The sequence below is a fragment of the Boleophthalmus pectinirostris genome, unplaced genomic scaffold (assembly GCF_026225935.1).
Source record: "Boleophthalmus pectinirostris isolate CB_2022bp ecotype Guang Dong unplaced genomic scaffold, ASM2622593v1 HiC_scaffold_14, whole genome shotgun sequence".
Lineage (NCBI taxonomy): Eukaryota > Metazoa > Chordata > Actinopteri > Gobiiformes > Gobiidae > Boleophthalmus > Boleophthalmus pectinirostris.
The window spans coordinates 12,559,087-12,579,800 of NW_026571047.1; the positions used below are offsets into that span (position 1 = coordinate 12,559,087).

Sequence of the window (20,714 nt, forward strand, 5' to 3'; positions counted from 1 at the left end):
TCTAATTCTAGATTCATTAGCACCACCACAGTGTATGTTGGCAGGAAACACACATGTCTGATGCAGAGGGAGCCTGCATGGCTTCTCTGCTCAGGAAGCAGTCTTTGGTCACAAATCAAGCCTAAAAGGCGTGTGCCGTGATGAGCTGTCCAAGTCCTGATGGATGGTGTCCATTTGCCAGTGCCGGAGATGTGATCCTGAGCTTGTCTTTCATGGATAAAGTACCCAGTCTCGGCGCTGTTCATTAACCGCTCTTCTCGGCTTATTATCTCTGCCAGAAGACATTTGTGTCCTCCGCTCAGACTGGAGCAGTCACACACAGATCTCTATGGCAGTGGCCATGACCATCTGGCTTTTATTCTTGTCTCGTCCTGGAGACTGGTGCTGCCCAGGATCCTCTCTGGGAGACAGAGGATCAGAGAGGACAGAGCGCTTAAGGGGGGCGGGCCTCATACAGGTGGTGCCTGGAGGAGTGGAGGGCTCAGGGTGTCTGTGTGAAGATCTCAAAGTGGAGGAAGAGGAGGAGGAGGTACAGCTGCCTGTACACACCCCTGAGCTGGACCTTTCCCCCCTCTTAGCCCTACATGAGGCCCTGCGTCTCAGCTCGCTCACTAGTTCGTACTTGACAAAGCAGAAGACATCTTTGACTCCACAACGTTTCTCTGGCTCTGCAGCTAACAGCCTTTGGAACATGCGTAAAGCATCGTCAGTGAAGCGGCGCCACTGTGATGGGTATGTTCCCAAAGGACATCCCGCCTTCTGCCAACGTCTAAACTCTTCATAGAAGGCATCAGTGGGTAGTGCTGCCTCCCAGGGGAAGTTACCTGTCAACATACAAAAGACCAGCACACCAAACGCCCACACGTCCAGACTGGTGGTCACTAAGAAGCCCTCAGTCCGACTGGCTCTGCAGACCTCAGGGGCAGTGTATGGGATGGTCCCGCTCACACGCTTCACTCTGCAGCCCACACGCCGCGTCATCCCGAAGTCTGCCAGCTTTATCCTCCGACACTCACGGTCAAAGAGCAGCACATTCTCTGGTTTGACATCTCTGTGAACCAGGCTTTTCCCATGCATGAAGTCGAGGGCCAGGCCCAGCTGCTGCATGCAACGCTTCACCATGTCCTCTGGCAGGCCCACCTGAAACAGAGGAGGAGAGGGCTAAATAAAGAACACTGAGCTGACAGCAGGAGGTGTGCAGCCTCACAGCCAAACAGGTACAGTACAAGCACGATGAATAGCTAAAAAAAATGCTATATTAAATGGTGAAATAAAGTATAGGGTGAAAATAATACACTTTGGAGAAGAGAAATGAAACAAAAGCAGCTGTGAATACTGCAGCCATTTTTAATGAGTCATTAGAAGAGGCCTGAAGCCTGCGCTTCAGCACTAAAACAAAGGCAGGACTCCGAGCCGAAGGAAAAGCGGGACAGAACAGGGCTTGTATCCCGAGAGGGCTTGTTAAAAGTGCTGCGCTGCACATAGCCAGTGATTGGAGCGACTGGGCTCTGGGAGAACAGCTGTATGATTGCTTTACCTGTGGGGGGATGATGTCGAAAAGATCCCCGGCGGGTGCATATTCTTGTCCAAATACGTAGCAGTCCTCGGTCTCAAAAAGCACGTCTAAGACTTTGATGATGAAAGGACTGGAGCCGAGCGAGCCCGTCAGACTGTACTCCCGCAGGAAGCTCTTCAGCTTGGTCTTGTTCTTAGTCACAAACTTCAGAGCTATTTTAGTGCCTGCAAAACCAAAATACATTTGTAAAACATGGGTGTCAATTCAGACACTGCAATCAGACATTTTTAAAAGCAAATGTCACATTAAAATGTTGTAGGAGGCTGAGTCTTGGTTTTCTATCTATTTCTTCACCCATACTGTAGGAAATAAACTGTGAATAGGTCTTTCAAAGCACTTCAAAATATGGATTTCATTCAAACCGAGAAAGAGCAACTTTGAAGTGAAGCCTTGGGAGTTCTTCCACCACATTCATCCTTTTAACTACTGCTCTATTCATAACAACACATGGACTGAAAAAGAAGCATGCTAAATCTCTTTTCTTGTGTTCCACACAGCTCAATATAATACACTGACTATTCAAAAGGACCATGCTATTAGCCTTTTAAAAAGTTTGGATTGTTGGCATCCCAATGTTTTACCATTATTTGGGGGAGTTCTTGACATTGCACATGGTGACTAACTGAACAGTTTGTTCTCTACCTGAAAAGCCTACGCCTATGCTTCTCTACATTACTTTGTACTGTTCAAGTAACATTGATTAGACTCAAATGTTCTTTAAACACCACAATATTCAATCAGCAGTTTGGCTGTTAAGCTCACTTTTTTACTGACTGCAATGCAGTATGCACTGTAGTTCATCACTAATGTTCTGACAATATGTATTTCAATTGCATCACAAAACGCACTAACTGCATTTAGTATGCAAAGTCCTATAGGTGACATAATTAAACAAATAAATCTTACTTGAATAATTCAAATCACAAAAGCAACTTCAGTTAAATAAACATAATTTATTTTATGGATTTGGATGTTATGCTTTTGTCTGCTATTTAGTTATAATGTACGGCACCAGTAATATGTATTGTTGGGTGTCACTAAGTTACTAACACATAGTTACTTTAATTAAATTAGATTTTTAAGTAACTTGGTAGTTTAATGTACTATTGTGAAAATAGTTGCTGTAGTAGTTATTAATAAAATATTTAGTTACTTAGTTTCCCATAAACATGACTTCTGCTGTCAGGACCCCCCTCAGAGGCAGAGAGGAGATTGTTACACTGCTGTATAAACAAGTTATTTGTTCTTTAACTCTGTTTAGATGCCTTTAATAATAACACATACTTTCCCAACCCTGTAGTAATAATGTGATTATATTATTGTTATTATTATTACATTACATTGTTAAAAGTTATTTTGCATAATATGTTTAACTTTAATTTTCAATAAGGTTTGACCATGACCCCAATGCCTCATATCTCTCCTGTTCTTTTGTGCAATTTCAGAACAAATGCCACAACCCTGATACCTTGTGCCCTGTGTGCCACCAGGTCCACCTTCCCATATGTGCCCTTGCCCAGCTCTCGGATGTGCTCGTACTGCTTGGCTACATCTGCAGTGGACAGAGAGGTGAGGGTCAGGGCTTGCATATCTTCCACCGGGACCCTGTCACAATAGCCCCCTTTAGACGGAGGAGAGGTGCCTGCGCTGCCAACTCGCCCTGGTCCAGTAGGCGACAGAGACAGGCTCGCCTTGACTCCGTGGGGCAGACTAGAAAGAAAAGAAATAAAGAGTGGGTTTAGTGACTTACTCAAACTACTATGACAATAAGAATATCAAAGATAACAATATGTAATACTAAGTAATACATAATAGATGTGTTGCACCTGTTAAAACTAAATATGTATGTATATGCATAAAAAAGTAGTATTGGCATTATCAAACCTCATATCAAAGTCATGTTTTGTTGTAGCTGTATGGTGAAACTGTAGAAAATTATAGACCACAATCCTTTGCTCATTTTCAGGACAGACAACATGAAACAATGTAATCTTTATCTTTTGGAATATGAGAATACCTATATCTCTGACATTCTGTAAAGCACTAGCCCCAGTACTGCAAACAAGCTTATTATTACTGTAATTAATTATACTGTATTATGACTCATAATATTACGTGATCATGAATGTTTTGTATTAGAAGCAAAGTATGCATAATTTTGGCAGGCTTGGCAAGGAGTGTGTTGTGATGGTTGTAGAGGTTGTGATTTTATGGATGTGCAATATCCCCAAATAATACCACAAATTTCAGCTTTTGTAGAGTCTAAATCGTGATACATTTCGAATGAATTCATATAATATAGTGTCTTTATGTATCATTTAGAGGTAGCCGCCCTAACTAAAATCACCTGCCGCTCCTAAGAGTTCAAACTTTACTACTTGCGAATGGTTAAACCCAACTGTTACTGACCCATCAGTGGGTGGGGCAAAGTGTCTATGTTAAAAGCATAGAGTTACGTTGCAGAGAAAAAACCACTAGGCCTGTCACGACAAAAAATTTTGAAGCATGATATACTGCCACAGAGATATATATATCGAAAAACGATACTATTTAAACTACATTATGCCACTAACACAATAACAATAAATCAAGACAATCCCAGTAAACCAGCTGCAATCAAATCATATAGAAGAATGACAGGATAATTCTGGGAGTCCCTGCTTAGACTGCTGCCCCCGCGACCTGGCCCCGGATAAGCGGAAGAAAATGGATGGATGGATGGATCTGATAATTAGACATTACTTATTTAACCTACAACCATTATTACAAAGAAAATGTACACAGAATGAATATTAAACCCACAAATATATTGGTCCAGCTTTCATATACTGAACCATAAGTCAATAGTAATTATCGTGACAGGCCTAAAAATCACTGAATCATGATATGCAGATATGATTAAAATAACAACAGCCTACCTGGACTTTTTTTTTGTTTTTTTTTAACAGTATACATATAATTGACAGGTGGCCCGGTTATTGCAGATCATTGACATTTAGTGAATATGGTCTTTTGTGATTTATTTCTCCTTTGTAGTTGATTGGTGCTCAGTATTCTTCAGCATAATGTATTTTCCTGTGTGCTTCCCAAAGAGGATATAAATCTAGAAGGCTATAACAGGTCTTCATTTCCATACAAGCAATTCCGGTAAAGGCTGGCTCTTTCAGTCAATTCAATGCACTTCCTCTTGTCCCTCTAGATCATTCTGGGCAGCTCTGTTCCGATGGCTGGACTCATGACTGCTAGGAGCGGACCACGATGGAAAATCAATATAACAGGTGGAACGACTAATATATGGAAACAGCTGGGGAAGACTGGCAGCCAGAGGTATGCGCCGCCACTCTATGATTCAATATTATTAACACATATTTACTCATGTGTGCAATATAACCACATAACCCCAGATGAGAGTTTTTTGAGAGTTTCTTGGTTGCTGCAGCATGATATGAAACAAAAATAAATAAAATAATTAACCCTATAAGGTCCGAAGGTAAGTAATATATTCATGGGTTTCAGCTCCTTGTTATGACTTTTTCCTATTCAAAAGATCACTACGGCAACAATCCTAATTTCTCATCATTCTGAAATGACATTTGACTACTGAAAACAATGTATTTTTTATTGTTAATTACTATGTGAGCACTGCTTTCATCATTCTGAAACACATGGACACCATCATTTTCACAGATAAAAACAACTGCCATTTTTATGTAATTGCTGACCAAGCATAGGTCAAATTAATTCTGTACGAAAATTATAGCTGCTTTAATTGGAAACTTGGCTTGAGTCAGATCTGCAAATGACACCAGAAATGAGACAAGAGAAAATGAGAAATGCAGCAACAGGGGAAACATTAAATAAACTATGAATAACAATAATAATTATGTGGAAGCGCCAAATGGACTGTTGATGAAATGGAGTGAATCGGCTAATGATCTCACTGGCCTCTCCGCTCACAAACGCACACTCAAATCTAATCATCTGATCAGTCACACACACTGCAATATAGGAACTAATTCAGGGCACACACTTTAGCTGATGGTTTCTTTCATGAACAAGTCAAGGATTATCATTTTATGTCTATTTTGCAGGAGATATGGTGGATATATTTTTGCAACCCAGCTGTGTCCCAACCTAGACTTCTGATCATTCACTGTTAGGAAGCCTCAGACACAAACCTGAAGCTATAGCTGATTTACTTTAGTGATTAAGAAGTACATTTTAGTAAACAGAAATGGTGTGCCTTGATTTGGTCTAGAAAAGATGCTTTCAGCTAGTACATTTGCCCACATAACAGTTTTTATTTTTTATTTTTTTTTTTTTTTTATTAATACAGCCAGACAGAGAAAGCTAAAAATAAGACGCAACCATGTGCTCTCCTGTGTTCTTGGCTTGTCAGAAAATCTTTCGTTCCAATAATTTACAAAATCACACTTCTTCCTTCTCCTTCTTCTATCTTATCAGAGGCCTGGAGATGGTTATATAAGCAGACCATGAATATTGGAGCCCACTCGTACTGAAGGCAGCCACAGTGAGTCAACACAAAAGCTGATCATCATCCAGACTCCAGAGTGCACACTCTAGGTCTGTTCAATAAACATTTGAACAAACATGGGCAGCTCCTGACCTCTGAAATACACAAAGACAAATTACATTAGGTGCTTTCCGGATTCTGTAGATTGCAGATAATAGCCCACCCACGCATTTCCTTGTAGAAATCCATTTAAGGGTATAAAATGAATGAGGGATGTAGAAACTCATTGGCCAAAGTATCTACTAGACAGAAATAAAGACATTTGAAAAATACTTGACACTTCCATAATAGTAGGAATATGTCAAAAGGAAGTGCCACATGTAGTTATTTGAGCTGGTCATCAGGAACAGATTTTTCCTGGAGATGGCACTTGAAATGGGGCAAGATCTTGTGCTAAAATATTTTTTGTCTCTATAGAGAAAAAAAATCAAAGAATGTATTACATATCATGTTTTAAGACTTATAATCATTTTGGTGTCTCAAATTTATTGTTGATTCATATAAACTTATTCTTAATCTAGATTTGTACAGCACTTAGGATATGAGCTACAGTCTCAAATGTGTGAGGGCTGAAGTAATGCTGGGTCATGAAGAGGTCTGGTGTATCATTTGAATTTCAGTGTCAAAGGCCCATTGTATTGTGCAGCTGTGAGACTCCACTGCACTAGCCAGCTCGTCTCCTCCCATGATGCACTCTGCTCCTCTTCTAAACATGGTGGCCAATAAATTCAACTCCATAAGATTTCAGTCAGACATTTTCTTTTAATCATCGGTATAAGCTTTTCAAACCCAAGCCCTGGGCATTTTCTAATTTTTGTAATGCCACTGCTGAAGTAGGAGGAACTCATAACTTTGGGATTAGAGGTGTATTAAAAGTCCCTTAAACTTATTCACCATTAAAATTAAATAAAAATAACCCTACGATCAGCTTTACGACACCCACTGGAAAATCTTTTTTTTCTGTGGAGCTGAGATGTGGCTATCTGAAGGAGGCGATGATCACATCTTGGGGCCAAATAAAAAGCAAAAAGGACTCAAGGGAGACAACGGGAGTGTAGTTGCATACTGCTGCAGGAACACATTTTATAGCCTGGTCAAATCAGGGCAAACTATTTTAGAGATGCACTACCCACGCAGTTTTTAAAGTTTTTATTTTAGCATTCCTTCCTGGTTCATTTCATATGCATTGCTAAACTGAATATACAAGAATATATACAAGAAACTAAATTAAGACATTTAACCAAAAGAGCATTTATCCCTATTCAGCACTATTGCACTTGTTTTTGTCAGAATTTGAGGATAACACTACAATTTCCAATCTAAAGATCGCAAAAACAAAATGAATGCTAAGCATAAATATTCATATAACAGTTCTCAATGGGGATATTTATTCAAATAATCAGTAACTGGAGACTAACTGCTGTTGTAAAATACCAGTAAACGTGGCTATGATTATGTTATGGCACACTGAGGCAGCACAGTGTTTCCCGTCCTTGTTTTCCCCACTCTCTTCCTGCTCCTGAAAACGTAAACAAGGGACTAATGAAACAAATAAATAAATAGCTGAGACTGCTGTGCGTCTCTACCTCTGCCTCCTCCTTTGCTAATGGACTAGTCGTGGTGCTCTAGGAAGCCCAAGTCATTACAAGCTGAAGACTGATCTCCTGCGTCCAATTTACTGTCAAAATGCCCGCCACGTGCTGCCTCCAGGTCAGGTGGAAAAAACAGTGAGTGAAATGTGAAGTGACTAATATGCTTGTCTTTTGGTGGTACCCAAAATAAGATGAACTGATCCTATGGAGTTGGGACACAGTGTTCTAAATACTAAAACTAGATCACCTTGAGGAGAGAATGGGTTGAACTAACCCCCGCAGTGCAGTGATGGGTGAACCTGCAGCCTGAGAGAGATGGATATTCTGGGTCCACTCTGACATAGACTCACACTAGAGCCCTGTACTATCTAACCAGCCCCCTTCCATCCCTCTTCCCTGTCTCATCACCTCCTGTTGCTAGCTCCATATCCACAGACTACAAAGAGACCACCTACCAGAGCTACTGCAGATACTGCCGGGAGCAACGAGCACCCGTTGTGATGACCCAAAACTCGCTCAATATCCAAGGTTAAACATCCAATGAGGAAGCTGCACTGGTACAGCATAACAAATCAAAGCATGGCAGTTACACAATTTGGTGAGGAGGATTTCCAAGGAATTGTTATGGCAATGGTAAAGAGTGACCATTTATGCCCACTGAGGCTGGAGTTATTGTTACATTATAAGTATACATTGCTGTGTGTTTGTGTTTCAAATCAATCCATAAACAAGTCAATACCAAGCCCAGTTGGACTGATGATTAACAAATGTATTTTAAAACAACAACAACAATACTTTTCTGCATTAGTAAAGTCACAATACTAAAATGTCAAACTTGATTTCAGTATTAACCCTCTCAGGCTCAAATTAATTTTTAGTATCAGGAAAAATCTGATATTTGGGGAAAATTATAATATGGATCGTCCACGTTTATCAGCATGGATGGGAGAAAAGGCTCCTGAGTAAAAAAAGTTCATAAAATATGGATGTGGAGTTAGTAGGTAATTGGAATTTAGTTGTTGCAAATCTGCAATGCCTGCCTGGAGAGGGTTAAGGGATAGACTCAAGATCACAAAAAAAACACCCTTTCTATAGACAATAGAATTTCATTTTCAACATTAAATTGTAGTGTTTTCTTTTATATTACCATATGGTTTTGTATCCATATAATCTCTCAATCATCAAGGTATGTTCCATAGTAGTCCATGGGTCTTTACTATCAGTTTATGTGCTCTTATACTTGATCAGATACAGTTCAAGATCACTCTAAAGCTATTCAGGAAAGGTTCATTGACCTGTGAAGGTGACATTTAAGGATCTAGTATCTAATTTCGATACTAATTTTAGTATTGATTAGTAGCTGATTTTTTATTCTTTTGACAACTCTATTCTGTATAATAACAAAGTTTGTAAACTGCTCATCATCAAATTAGTTTCAAAGCGGCCTGCTCTTTTCCTGTGTCAATCATATCGCACTGATTATAATCCTCTCTTGATTTGCTGCAGAGAGAACAATGATGCACCAAAACAAACAGCACTGGCAAATTCACCCCATCAAGTGTGGGATTATAGGGTATCCGATTAGGATCTTCCAAGCATCTGACTGTAAACGCCTCATAACAACCATCAGCGGCACCTCCCCCATTCACTAATCATAATCTCAACCTAAGGAAAAATCCAGTGCTAAAATATCTCCATCATAATCCATCCAGGGAACATATTGTACCTCACTCCCCCACTTCATAATCAGTCGCCTCAAGTTTCTATGAGGAGGCTTTATGTGATGAGAGGGGAACGGGAGGGGGGAAAAATCCAATGAGATGGAGTCAAGCATGCCAGAAGTGTGGACCTCTTTGATGTCTAATACGTACATGGGCAAATTGGACTGTTGATGAGCTCAGAAAATGAGGTTCAGGGGAATATTGTTGCAACATCACTAAAGAGGACAGGGCTTCCTCCTCATTAGCCTGTGTATGTCCTTTTCTTGATTGTTAGTTAATTATACACAAAGGGGATTAGTTGTCACATATATAAATAAAATATAAATAAAGACTGTATAACAAGCAAGCAAAAACAAGTGTTACTTGACCAGTCTCCAACTTGGTTAAGAAATTAGGTCAGAATATCAATCCATGCATCATAACAAAAAGGATCAAAATACAAACAAAATAAAACTTAAACATTTTTTATTGCTCCTGTGTTGTGAGCTATTTACATGGTTCTGTTTTTTTTTTGACATGTCTTAAACAAACACTACAACTTAATGATGGTTATTCATATATATATATATATATATATATATATATATATATATATATATATATATATATATATATATATATATATATATATATATATATATATATATATATATATATATATATATATATTAATTACATGATAAGCACAATGGGTGCATGTAAATGAGGTGTTATAACGACGATGAAATTTGCTCATGCTCAACTTTTTCTGGTCTCATGCTTTCAAAATAGCAGGAAAGACCAGTGTTTCTTGTATGTCCTCTAAGTGTCCCTATATTGGCACTACATTCATAAAAAAAAAAAAAAAAGATGAAACATCTGAAGATGACGAGAATTGTCTATCTAATGATGTAATGTGTTGCCACTTTGTGCTTATAGTGTATGTGTGTATATGTTTATATTTATATGATTATGTATTTGCAATTTTCCCATGCTTTTGTTTTTAATCCCTTCTCTTACATGCTGAGCTGCATATGCCTGCTCATTATGTTAAGAGAAAGGCTGCCCTATCTCACGCACATTACATAAAAAACAAAAACACAAAGGCAATATTTAAACGTTATTCTAATGACCAGATTATCCAGGTCCGACACTGCCAGAATCATGCAGCTTTGCTTTTAGGGGAGATTTGCGTGAGCGAGTCATCTTCCCATTTAAAATAAGCTTTAACGATGAGATATCACCTATCTACCAAGAATTAAAGGGGTCATTAAAAGTGGAGTGGCCCGGATCCCCTTGCATCCATCTACTGTACTGCGTGCGTTATGGGCGAAGACTGATAAACAAACGTTAACGTGACATAATGGCAAAAAAATAAAATAAAATAAAAATACAATAAATAAACTACGCTGCTGCAAAAAAGAAAAACATCCTCAATGGGCCATTAGTGTTAGGCTCTAGCTGCAATATTTACATAGGCTATTATTCACCTTGATGGAAACGTAGACAATTCAAATTATCTAAGGTTAAAGATATGGCAAAGTTAGTTGGAAGACGTTTTTACGCGCACGATGGAAACAAAGAATTTGAAAACGTACAATCCTCAAATAGTCATCCCACAAATGTATAGAAACCAAATAAGCTCCAGAAGATGTAACTGTATTACCTGCTGGCGACCTGTCTGTCTCCTCCATGGTCCTGCATCGGCTTGAGTGGAGCAGAGCTGCGCTGCCCTGCTCCGTTTTGCTCCCGTGGAACCAGCAATGCACTCACTCAACTGTATCACTCCTCTCTCAAGAAATAACAATATCTTTTAAACGTTTCCTCTATCGATACCTATTGTCCTGACTTCGGAAATTATTTTGGTATGAATCAGTGCATGGTGCGTGGATGGAGATGTTGAGCATCCTTCGTCCTCTTCATCTCAGCCTGCCCTGGAAGCGAAGTCTGTTTATGTTTCGCTACTCTAATGGTCCACCTGACCCACTTCAGCTGCACAAACGCCAAGACGAACCCATTCATTCACTTCTGGGCTCGGAAAGCCTTGCCAGATCCACGTTCCCGCCTCAGCTCTTTCACGCATACAAGGTGGTCCGTCCGTCTTGTCAGTGCGTCCGCGGGGACTTTAGGCTATAGGTTGGTAAAGGGGTGGTCTCAGATGTTGCTCCGGTGCTTGTGGCTCTTACCAGTCAGCTCCTTCATTGTTCATCGTCTCCACCCTCTGGAAAACTAATGCGCTCACGTGTCCAGGGTCCTAGTGCCACCATGTTTATTCCACCTACAATCAGTGCATCTTTTTGAGTCATTCTTTGAAGTAACAAGCTGCTCAGTCGTTGCATAATTTAACATCTTATGGCTCTGAGTGAGTAGTTCAGACTATGACAGTGTCATTGCCCTGTCCAATAATTCACTATCCTAGCATTATCCATTTCCATAATTTAAAGATGCCCGTAATCTTTCTGGTGGAGGGTCCATCACTTGTCTGGAGAATGTCGAATGCATCACGTACTTAATCTACTTATTGTGTAACCAATTGTTGTCTGATTCTGGACAGATGTCTCTGCCGCTGGTGCTGATAATCATGTCTGCTGAAACTGAATAATCCCAGGTAACATTGTAAACCCATATTGGCTCCACTTTCAGTGTGAGTGCCAGTGGATTATTAGACTGTTGTAGTAGAGCTAAATCAGTAGTATGTGTGTAGAGAAAAAGAAAGAAAAAAGAAAAACAAACAAACAAAAACATCCAAGTTATGCCTGCATACAAAACAGGTGTTTTCCATAAATTCTACCATTATGTGTGGAGCCCAAGTACATTTTGGTCACTCACAAATCATGCTCACTTTCATGTGGAGCCTGTACTGCATTGCCAACTACTGGCCAACCCACAGTCCATGCCCATTTGCCCATTTGTCCCTTTTACATTCCATGTGAAGCTCACACTGCCCAGACAAATGGGTTTTATCTGGATTGCCCAGATGGGAACCTGAAACCCATGGACAACCCAATGAGGGCCCATAAAAGAAATATCCATGACTGAAATATTATTACTTAAATACATAAAAAGAATCCATACATTTAGATATCTGCAGGGTTACAACAGTGTTGGTTAGAACACTGGTTTTATAAGAGCATGCATGGGCATGGGACAGAAAAAGTTATTGTTTCAAAATTGCAGTCTTGTAATTTACTATCTGTGAGAACTCTGTATAAAATGATGAACCTGTTAATGTTTACTTTTGGGGGGGCTTACGAAATGTGTATATAAATATACATATTTATATATATATATGGTTGATTGGGGTTCATGCTGATCTCTCAGCAGTGACAGCTTCAGGTGTCCCAGCTCATACTCAAGTGGATTCACAAGGTGGTGAAGAAGAGTGCAGTACAACACATAACAACGCACCAATGAAGACACCACACACGATATTCAAGCCACTCAACCAAGGTCAAGAACACTAGTGGGAGCACGTCACACCTCTGCACTGTGAGTAAAGACAACTACCACTGCTCCAAACTTCCCTCAGGCTGGCCTAGTTTTGCACTTTTAATGTGTCACCTCAAGTTTTCCTTCTAAAGACTGACCCTGTTTCTATACTGTTCTGTAATTTGTCTTCTAGCTGAATTTATTTTAGAACTTGATGCCCTAACTGCTACATATTTGCTCTAAATCCCAAATTAGACCACTGGCTGGCCTTCCTCTATGCATTTCAGGAAATGGCTATAGGTATGCCTGTACAACAACAAATTCAAGTTTTATCGATTTAAATTTTTTGTTTGTATTTAGGCCCATTTCTCAGTCTTTTAATATTACTTGCGCGTCAATATTACTTGAGCAAATATAGACGCTACACTACATGAATATCATACATATCTCAATACTATGATAAATATTAATGAGCGGTGTTTGTGAAAAATAAAGAACAAGGGACAATCAACAATTGAAGTTTAACTACATTTCCCACAATGCTCCGCTATTTTACTCCACGTGGTTGGTCAAAATAGTCGATGACGTAATAACTATGCGCACGTAACCTTGTATTGGTTTTGTAAAACAGCACAAGGAAACATGCAAAGCTGCTTAAAACACTTTTAAACTTTATAAATTGTTCTTCCATACCGTGACCCAGTCATGAGTAAATATATTTTACCAATTTCTGTTTTTGGAACGGCTTTTGGTTGCGCTGTATTGTTAAAGTGAGTATCCACTGGTTATTTCTTGGTATATGCCAGCACAGTGTAAACTACACTGCAATACGCGAAAGAGCTTTAGATTTAAACAGCACCAACCTCAAAATCCTATTGGTATCTTAAAAGTATTTGCACGATTTATCGGGCTTTATATGAACTACTTCTGTATTAACCACCGTTTCTGATCTCTGTAGAAACCATGTGACAGGTGGGCGATGTAAGAGTAAAGCTACAATACATGGCAAGACTGTGGTGATAACAGGAGCTAACACAGGCATTGGGAAAGAGACAGCCCGAGAACTCGCTAAGAGAGGTGTGGAGACATGTCTAGCAGCATGAAATATCTTGCAAATGTGATATGAGTTGGTGGACACAGCCATTATGTAATTTGTTATTAAGCAATCAATACAACACTGCCTCTACTCCCTCTGTATCCTCAGGAGGTCGTATTATTATGGGATGTCGAGACATGGAGAAGTGCGAGGCGGCTGCAAAGGAGATTCGAGGGAAAACACTGAATCCTCATGTTTATGCCTGCCAACTTGATCTGGCCTCTCTGAAGTCCATCCGTCAGTTTGCAGAACGAATACAAAAAGGTTAAGCAAAACACGCATCAAGTCTTTCTCTGTGACTGAAATTAGTAAAATTAATTCCAAAATGTTTCTTATAGAAGAGAACCATGTGGATATTTTAATAAACAATGCTGGAGTGATGCGATGTCCAGATTGGAAGACAGAAGATGGTTTTGACATGCAGTTTGGGGTAAATCACCTAGGTACAAATTATAATAAAACTATGCTTATTGATTAGGCCTGTCATGACAATTACTATACCAACTTATTGTTCAATACATGATAGATGGAACAATACATTTTGTTGCTCAGTATTTATTGTGTGTACATTTTCTTTGCATTAGTGTTGACATTTTAGTTATTTTAGTTGTAATACGATAAGATTTGTGCTGTAAAAAGTTGACTAAGTATTTTCTATGGCTAATTAATGGTTCATTCTGCTATTTATTTGTTGCAGCCCATGCCTTTTAATGATACTGTTGTTTGTAAATAATATTTAAATAATGGTGTACTGGGATTATCTTGCTTTATTATTATTGTGTCAGTGGCATAAAGTAGTTTCAGTATTATTGTTTTTCACTTTATATCTCTCTAGCAAGATCATGCTTCAAAATGTATTATCGTGACAGGCCTATTATTGATATACTTAACTATAATCTGCCTAATTTTCTTGGGTTTATCCTCCTTAATTCCTCCACAGGACACTTCTTGTTGACAAATCTTCTGTTGGACAAGTTGAAAGAATCCGCCCCCAGCCGAGTGATCAACCTGACCTCGCTCGCCCACATCCTTGGAAAGATTGACTTTGAGGACTTGAACTGGGAGAACAAGAAGTTTGATACCAAGCAGGCGTACTGTCAGAGTAAGCTTGCCAATGTTCTGTTCACCAGAGAGCTGGCCAAGCGATTACAAGGCAAGTCTAGTGGCTGCTGCCGTTTTATGTAGGCATTGTGTGGGACTGGAGAATTTACAGTTGGATATAATTTTGCAACAATGTACTTTGTGTTGCTGTTACAGGCACAGGAGTAACAGTGAATGCTGTCCACCCAGGTGTTGTTGCCACAGAGCTTGGGAGGCACACAGGTCTCCACCAATCACAGTTTTCCAGCTCTGTGCTTAGTAAGTATTTCTTGTTTGTATTAAAACAAGTTACGCAGTTTTCTATGTTATAATGTTGTTTCCTCATAGAAAACATACCATCTGGAGTTGTGTTTTGTTTCATTCACACATGTTCTGTGTATTTAGGCTTAGTTCTTCTCTCAAACCGAAAATACTCCACCTCGTAATGCCATGTGGCAATACAGGAAATTCATACACCCATGGATCTATAATCACATTTGGATAATTTAATGTGACTCTTAACTTGAAAATTTCAACTTCATGACATCACAAGGTGGAACTGAGCATTTTGAACTTTGGAGATGTGGACAGCCTAATAAAAAATGTGAGAATGAAAGAAACATAACTACAGGTATGTTTTTGACAAGGCACCAGCATTAGAACATGGCTTAAAGCTCACAAGAATCCAGGTTGTGTAATGTAGGACCTTTAACTATTACCAACCATTGCTGAAACCTTTTTGCTAAAAGAAATATTGGCTTTAATAAATAACTGTTGACTTTATGGTGGTTGCAGTAACTCAGTCAATCAAAAGTTGGTGGCTTGATCCCTGTTGTCCTGGACAAAATGGGTATCGGCAAAAAATGCACATTATTACATATTTAGCTTTCAGTGTGAAGATGTAGTCATCCTTATTTTTTAATACTATGTGTGCCCTGCTGTGTCTGTGCAGTATATTAAAAAATCTTTGATTTTCCTCTTCAGTGTTACTGTATGTTTGCTGCATAGTTACCTCTTTTTACTGACACAATGAAACTTATTTCTTCCTATAGGCCCTTTTTTCTCTCTTTTGGTAAAAAGCCCTGAGCTGGGGGCACAGCCCAGTATCTTCCTGGCAGTGTCTGAGGAGATGGAAGGTGTGACTGGACGGTACTATGATGTGATGACAGAGAAGGAGCCAGCGCCTCTGGCCCTGGATGATGAGGTTGCTCTGAGGTTATGGGAAGTCAGCAGTAGACTGGTGGGTCTGAAAGAGGACAAACAGAGCCAGTCAGAGTCAGCAGCAGGATCAAACCAGAGCAGTGCTGTTGCACACAAGCTGAGGCCACAGATTTCTCCTACTGCACCTGCCTCAGCATCTGCACTGGAAAAACACTGAACATATGGAGGTGGAATCCCCCCCTTGAAAAATCTGTATAATGTATATAAGAGAATGTATTTTAAAGGACAATGTAGCATACATGTCTATTTAAATATCCGAACGTGTGACACACAATTGCAGTTAAGAATTAAATTCTGAAATTATCGATGCATCTTCTAAATTTATTAATTTTTTCTGCCCAAATTGCCTCCATTCATTGACTTTCTGCTTCTTTTTCTCAACTGTGCATGGATAAAATACACAACTCTCACACAAATAGCGCCCTCTGGATGCATATCAGCACAAAACAGAAGCCAATAATTCAAGTATAAGACTTACAATACATACTTACATTATATACATTATATAACTAACACATATCTCATAATAATAATAATAATTATTATTATTTTTTTTTTATTATTATTATTATTATTATTATTATTATTATTAGTAGTAGTAGTAGTAGTAGTAGTAGTAGTAGTAGTAATAATAATAATATTATCATAATCATAATAATAACATACTGTATGTGCACAAAATGGAGTGATGGAGTGATTAAAATTCATATTCAGTAGAACATAAACTATTTTGTGGAATGATAAAGTATTTTGTTGAAAGTTTAAGTAAAAAATCATTAGTGGAAGATGTTCCTAAAGACAACTGTAAGTGCACATGTAACTGGTATGTGATTGGTTTATTCATTCTAATGCATACTTTTATGCGCTCTCTGGTTCTCATATTACCCCATGATGCTGAGTACTTACTGAGTTAGAAAGCACTCATGTCGTATTTCTGGCGTTATCTCTCAGGAGGATTGAAGCTCTCAGACAGCTATCATCAGATGCCCACAGAAAAAGGGTTTGACCTCGTAAATCTTGACACATTTTTTTTTTGTTTTCCATTTTAGACTTGTTCTCATTCCTGGCGATGATATTTTAACGTTATCTATGATAGTTCTTATTTGGTTTAGGCGAACTTTCAATTTAATGATATCGAATACTAAACCTTCTGGCACAGATCAATGGATCCTAATGCAGGCTCAGACTGTCTGGCAACGACCCTGAAACTCTGCCTCTCCATCGTTCAATCACGTCTGATTTTAGAAGAGGAGACCCTCACTGGTGCCTTTGCATCATAGGAGAAAGGTTGGTTATATTACATTAGAATATCACACACAAACAAAAATCTAACAAAAATTTAACCAATATATATTTGATTCTATGTCGGGGTATATGACTTCATTTCACCTCGATGTTTTATAGTATGCAATAGGCTACATTGCAAAGGTTGAATTCACTGGTTTGAGTTTTTGAATGCGCACCAGTCTTGTTCCGGACTGCATTACCCACAATGCTAAAATGCATCTACAGACCGCAGAAAATGTCCGAAGTTCAACAAGCTTCTTCAGAAAAGTGCTTAAACGGTGCGTACACTTGTGCCTGGGTGAGTTGAGCCATGTATTGAATATTTTGTAATAATCTCCCACCATATGGTAAAGTGCCATGATACATCGATAATTACAACAAGTCGGAGAAACACTGACAGAAAGCTGTACTAAAACAAAAGAGTAACGTAGCCTATTTGCATTTCGGTGAACGTATTTCTTGTGAATGATACTGTGAACGTAGCAGTGCGTCTTTGCAAAAATTGCAAAAGTTAATCGTTAACTACATACACATACACTCAAGCAAGTAGAAAAAAAGCAATTCAAGTGATTTTTTTTCTCTAACTTGCTCATAATGTAAGCAGCAGACCATGGCGACCACACAAGAAAATAAAGAGCTACTACCTGAAGATGTTGGCACAGATGACTGTCTGTCCTCCTACACACACATCTACAGTCCTGATCTACTCAAGTAAGTTCTCCTAAAATTTTTCAAATGTGCTTCATTTGAAACCGTTGCAGTGGATTGTTGTATGCATTTTCAGGGACCAAGTTGCTTTTATCACTGGTGGAGGATCTGGAATTGGACTCAGAATTGCTGAAATATTTATGAGGTAAAATATAAACAATACTTTGAATGCGTGAATGAGTAATTTATAATCCAGAAAAATTAAACACAATACAAGAGGTAGTTATAGTGCAACATGCCTTGAACTTCAGACTCTGTTATCTTCTTATCTTGGTATAATATATATATTATATATATATATATATATATATATATATATATATATATATATATATATATATATATATACACACACATATATATACATATATATGTATATATGTGTGTATGTATATATATGTATATATATATGTATATGTATGTATATATATATATATATATATGTATGTATATATATATATATATGTATGTGTGTGTGTATGTATATATATATATGTATGTGTGTGTATATATATAGTGTGTGTGTATGTATATATATGTATATGTTAAAATCCTTCTTAAGTTTCACTGATGACTTTTTGCAGACTTTGTTCAAGAGTTAAAGTGCCATATTGTAGGGATTAATTTGTTTTAGATTCATATTCAGCATGTTGCAAAAGTAATTGCACAATCACACTCATATATAGTATTTTCTGTTACGTTTTTGGTAGACATGGCTGTGATACTGTTATTGCTAGCCGGAATCTGGACAAATTAAGAGAGGTAATATAAAACAATATTTTAACAGTTCATAAAAGTACATTTTGTGTTTATCTATATATTGTGTTTGCCCTCCTAGGCTGCTCAAAAGCTGTCTACTGCCACTGGACGGTGCTGCCTCCCTCTGTGTCTCGATGTAAGGAAACCTGAGAGCATCACGGCTGCAGTAGACGAGACACTCAAAGAGTTTGGCCGAATAGACATCCTCATTAACAGTATGTGATGGCTTACTACATACAAAATTGTCATGGCATCCACACTCATTTGATGTATTGGTAGATGCTGCTGGAAACTTCCTTTGTCCTGCTACATCACTGTCCTTCAATGCCTTCAAAACTGTGCTGGAGATTGACACCATGGGCACATTCAACACCAGCAAAGTGGTTTACGAGAAGTGGTTCAAGGTACACTTTTCTGAAACTAGACAAATATTATTTGTAAAACAACAATTGATTGCATTTATGATGACTGGATCACCAGAAGTCAAAGTTGTAGAAGTTCAATTTTAGCAGTTGAAAGATATTTCTACCTGCACTCTTCTTGGCTGATGTATTGGGCTTGTATTTTGTACTGACTTTCTACAGGATCATGGAGGCAATATTGTCAATATTTCTGCTACTCTTGGCTACAGAGGACAGGCACTCCAGGTGCATGCTGGCTCTGCCAAGGCTGCAAATGGTCATGTTGTTTTTTTGTCCAAGATTTTTTAGTTGCATTCAACTGTTGGACTAAAGCACTAATTGTTTTTACCTGCATTTTAACAGATGCAATGACAAAACACCTGGCTGTGGAGTGGGGTCCAAATGGAGTCAGAGTGAATACTGTAGCTCCTGGTCCTATCTCTGGCACAGAGGGCTTCCGTAGACTTGGTAAATATGAATAATCATATTTTATTAAATGAGTAACTCTTTATTTTATAATGTATCTGTCCATCCAAGGTGGACCAAGAGGTGAATCTGCTGGTGCTTTCCAGTCTATTCCCCTTCAGCGTGCAGGCAACAAGACCGAGATGGCCCACTGCACACTATTCTTGGCCAGCCGAGCTTCTTCTTATGTGACTGGAGCCATTGTGGTGGCAGACGGTGGTGCATGGCTTTCTTCACCCAATGACTTTGCCATGCTTCTGGGTATGGCCTCACAATATGCTAAACTCTAAATGTGGATTGTCGTGTTCTCTGTCATGATATAAGAGATTTATAATAAAAAATAAATAAATAACAGTAGTGTGCAATACCTATAATGTTATAATGTAATTGTAATGTAATTTTAATAAAGAGTAATACAACAAAAGTAATCATCTTTTATTTCTTATTGTCTTTCAGGTTATTGGTCATCTGAAAACGAACAAAGACCAGTCAAATCTGAAAACAAATAGTTAACAGAAACCGTATATTCTCATTTGTAATGTACCTTATTTCCTGTCTTTGGATTTGCTTTTTTGCTGAAGACATCAATACACTACCAGAAATGTTTTAATTACAAGATTAAACAATTAAAATATAGCCGTAATTTTAGAGAGTAGTCTATTGTATTGCATGTACAAAATAAATTCTACATAATTTTTAAACTACTGTAATTCTGACACGTGTAATAAATGTTTTAATGACTGACCTCGTTATGTTTGTGGTTTTGTTTTTACCTATATGCAGACAGCACTCAAGTATTATAGTTTTCTGCCAGCAGAGGGTGCTAACAGTCTAACTATGTTGTAACTGGCCATAAGCGGTATTTA

At 38.4% G+C, this 20,714-nt stretch overlaps 3 protein-coding genes across 5 annotated transcripts; 2 read left to right on the top strand and 1 right to left on the bottom strand.

The window, feature by feature from the left end:
• Positions 1-312: 312 nt before the first annotated feature.
• sbk1 (SH3 domain binding kinase 1) lies at positions 313-11,106 on the bottom strand. Its single transcript, XM_020924142.2, has 4 exons — positions 11,069-11,106; positions 3,045-3,286; positions 1,538-1,740; positions 313-1,140 (listed from the first exon to the last, which is right to left on the bottom strand). Exons 1-4 carry the CDS (start codon positions 11,104-11,106, stop codon positions 313-315), a joined length of 1,311 nt encoding a protein of 436 aa, XP_020779801.1.
• A 2,317-nt stretch (positions 11,107-13,423) lies between these two features.
• On the top strand, positions 13,424-16,533 carry LOC110159576 (retinol dehydrogenase 13). Its single transcript, XM_020924143.2, has 7 exons — positions 13,424-13,601; positions 13,790-13,908; positions 14,036-14,191; positions 14,266-14,370; positions 14,868-15,080; positions 15,185-15,286; positions 16,060-16,533. Exons 1-7 carry the CDS (start codon positions 13,537-13,539, stop codon positions 16,383-16,385), a joined length of 1,086 nt encoding a protein of 361 aa, XP_020779802.1. The 5' UTR covers positions 13,424-13,536; the 3' UTR covers positions 16,386-16,533.
• A 1,111-nt stretch (positions 16,534-17,644) lies between these two features.
• decr2 (2,4-dienoyl CoA reductase 2, peroxisomal) lies at positions 17,645-20,592 on the top strand. 3 transcript variants are annotated; one of them, XM_020924328.2, is made up of 10 exons: positions 17,645-17,813; positions 18,117-18,226; positions 18,300-18,368; positions 18,934-18,985; positions 19,062-19,197; positions 19,262-19,386; positions 19,567-19,660; positions 19,747-19,851; positions 19,921-20,109; positions 20,305-20,592. In XM_020924328.2, exons 1-10 carry the CDS (start codon positions 17,721-17,723, stop codon positions 20,355-20,357), a joined length of 1,026 nt encoding a protein of 341 aa, XP_020779987.2. In that variant the 5' UTR covers positions 17,645-17,720; the 3' UTR covers positions 20,358-20,592. The 3 variants fall into 3 exon arrangements, with proteins under 3 accessions (XP_020779987.2, XP_020779988.2, XP_020779989.1); XM_020924329.2 differs by having other exon boundaries at positions 17,648-17,813; positions 18,120-18,226; XM_020924330.2 differs by having other exon boundaries at positions 17,700-17,793; positions 18,120-18,226.
• The last annotated feature ends 122 nt before the right edge of the window (positions 20,593-20,714 follow it).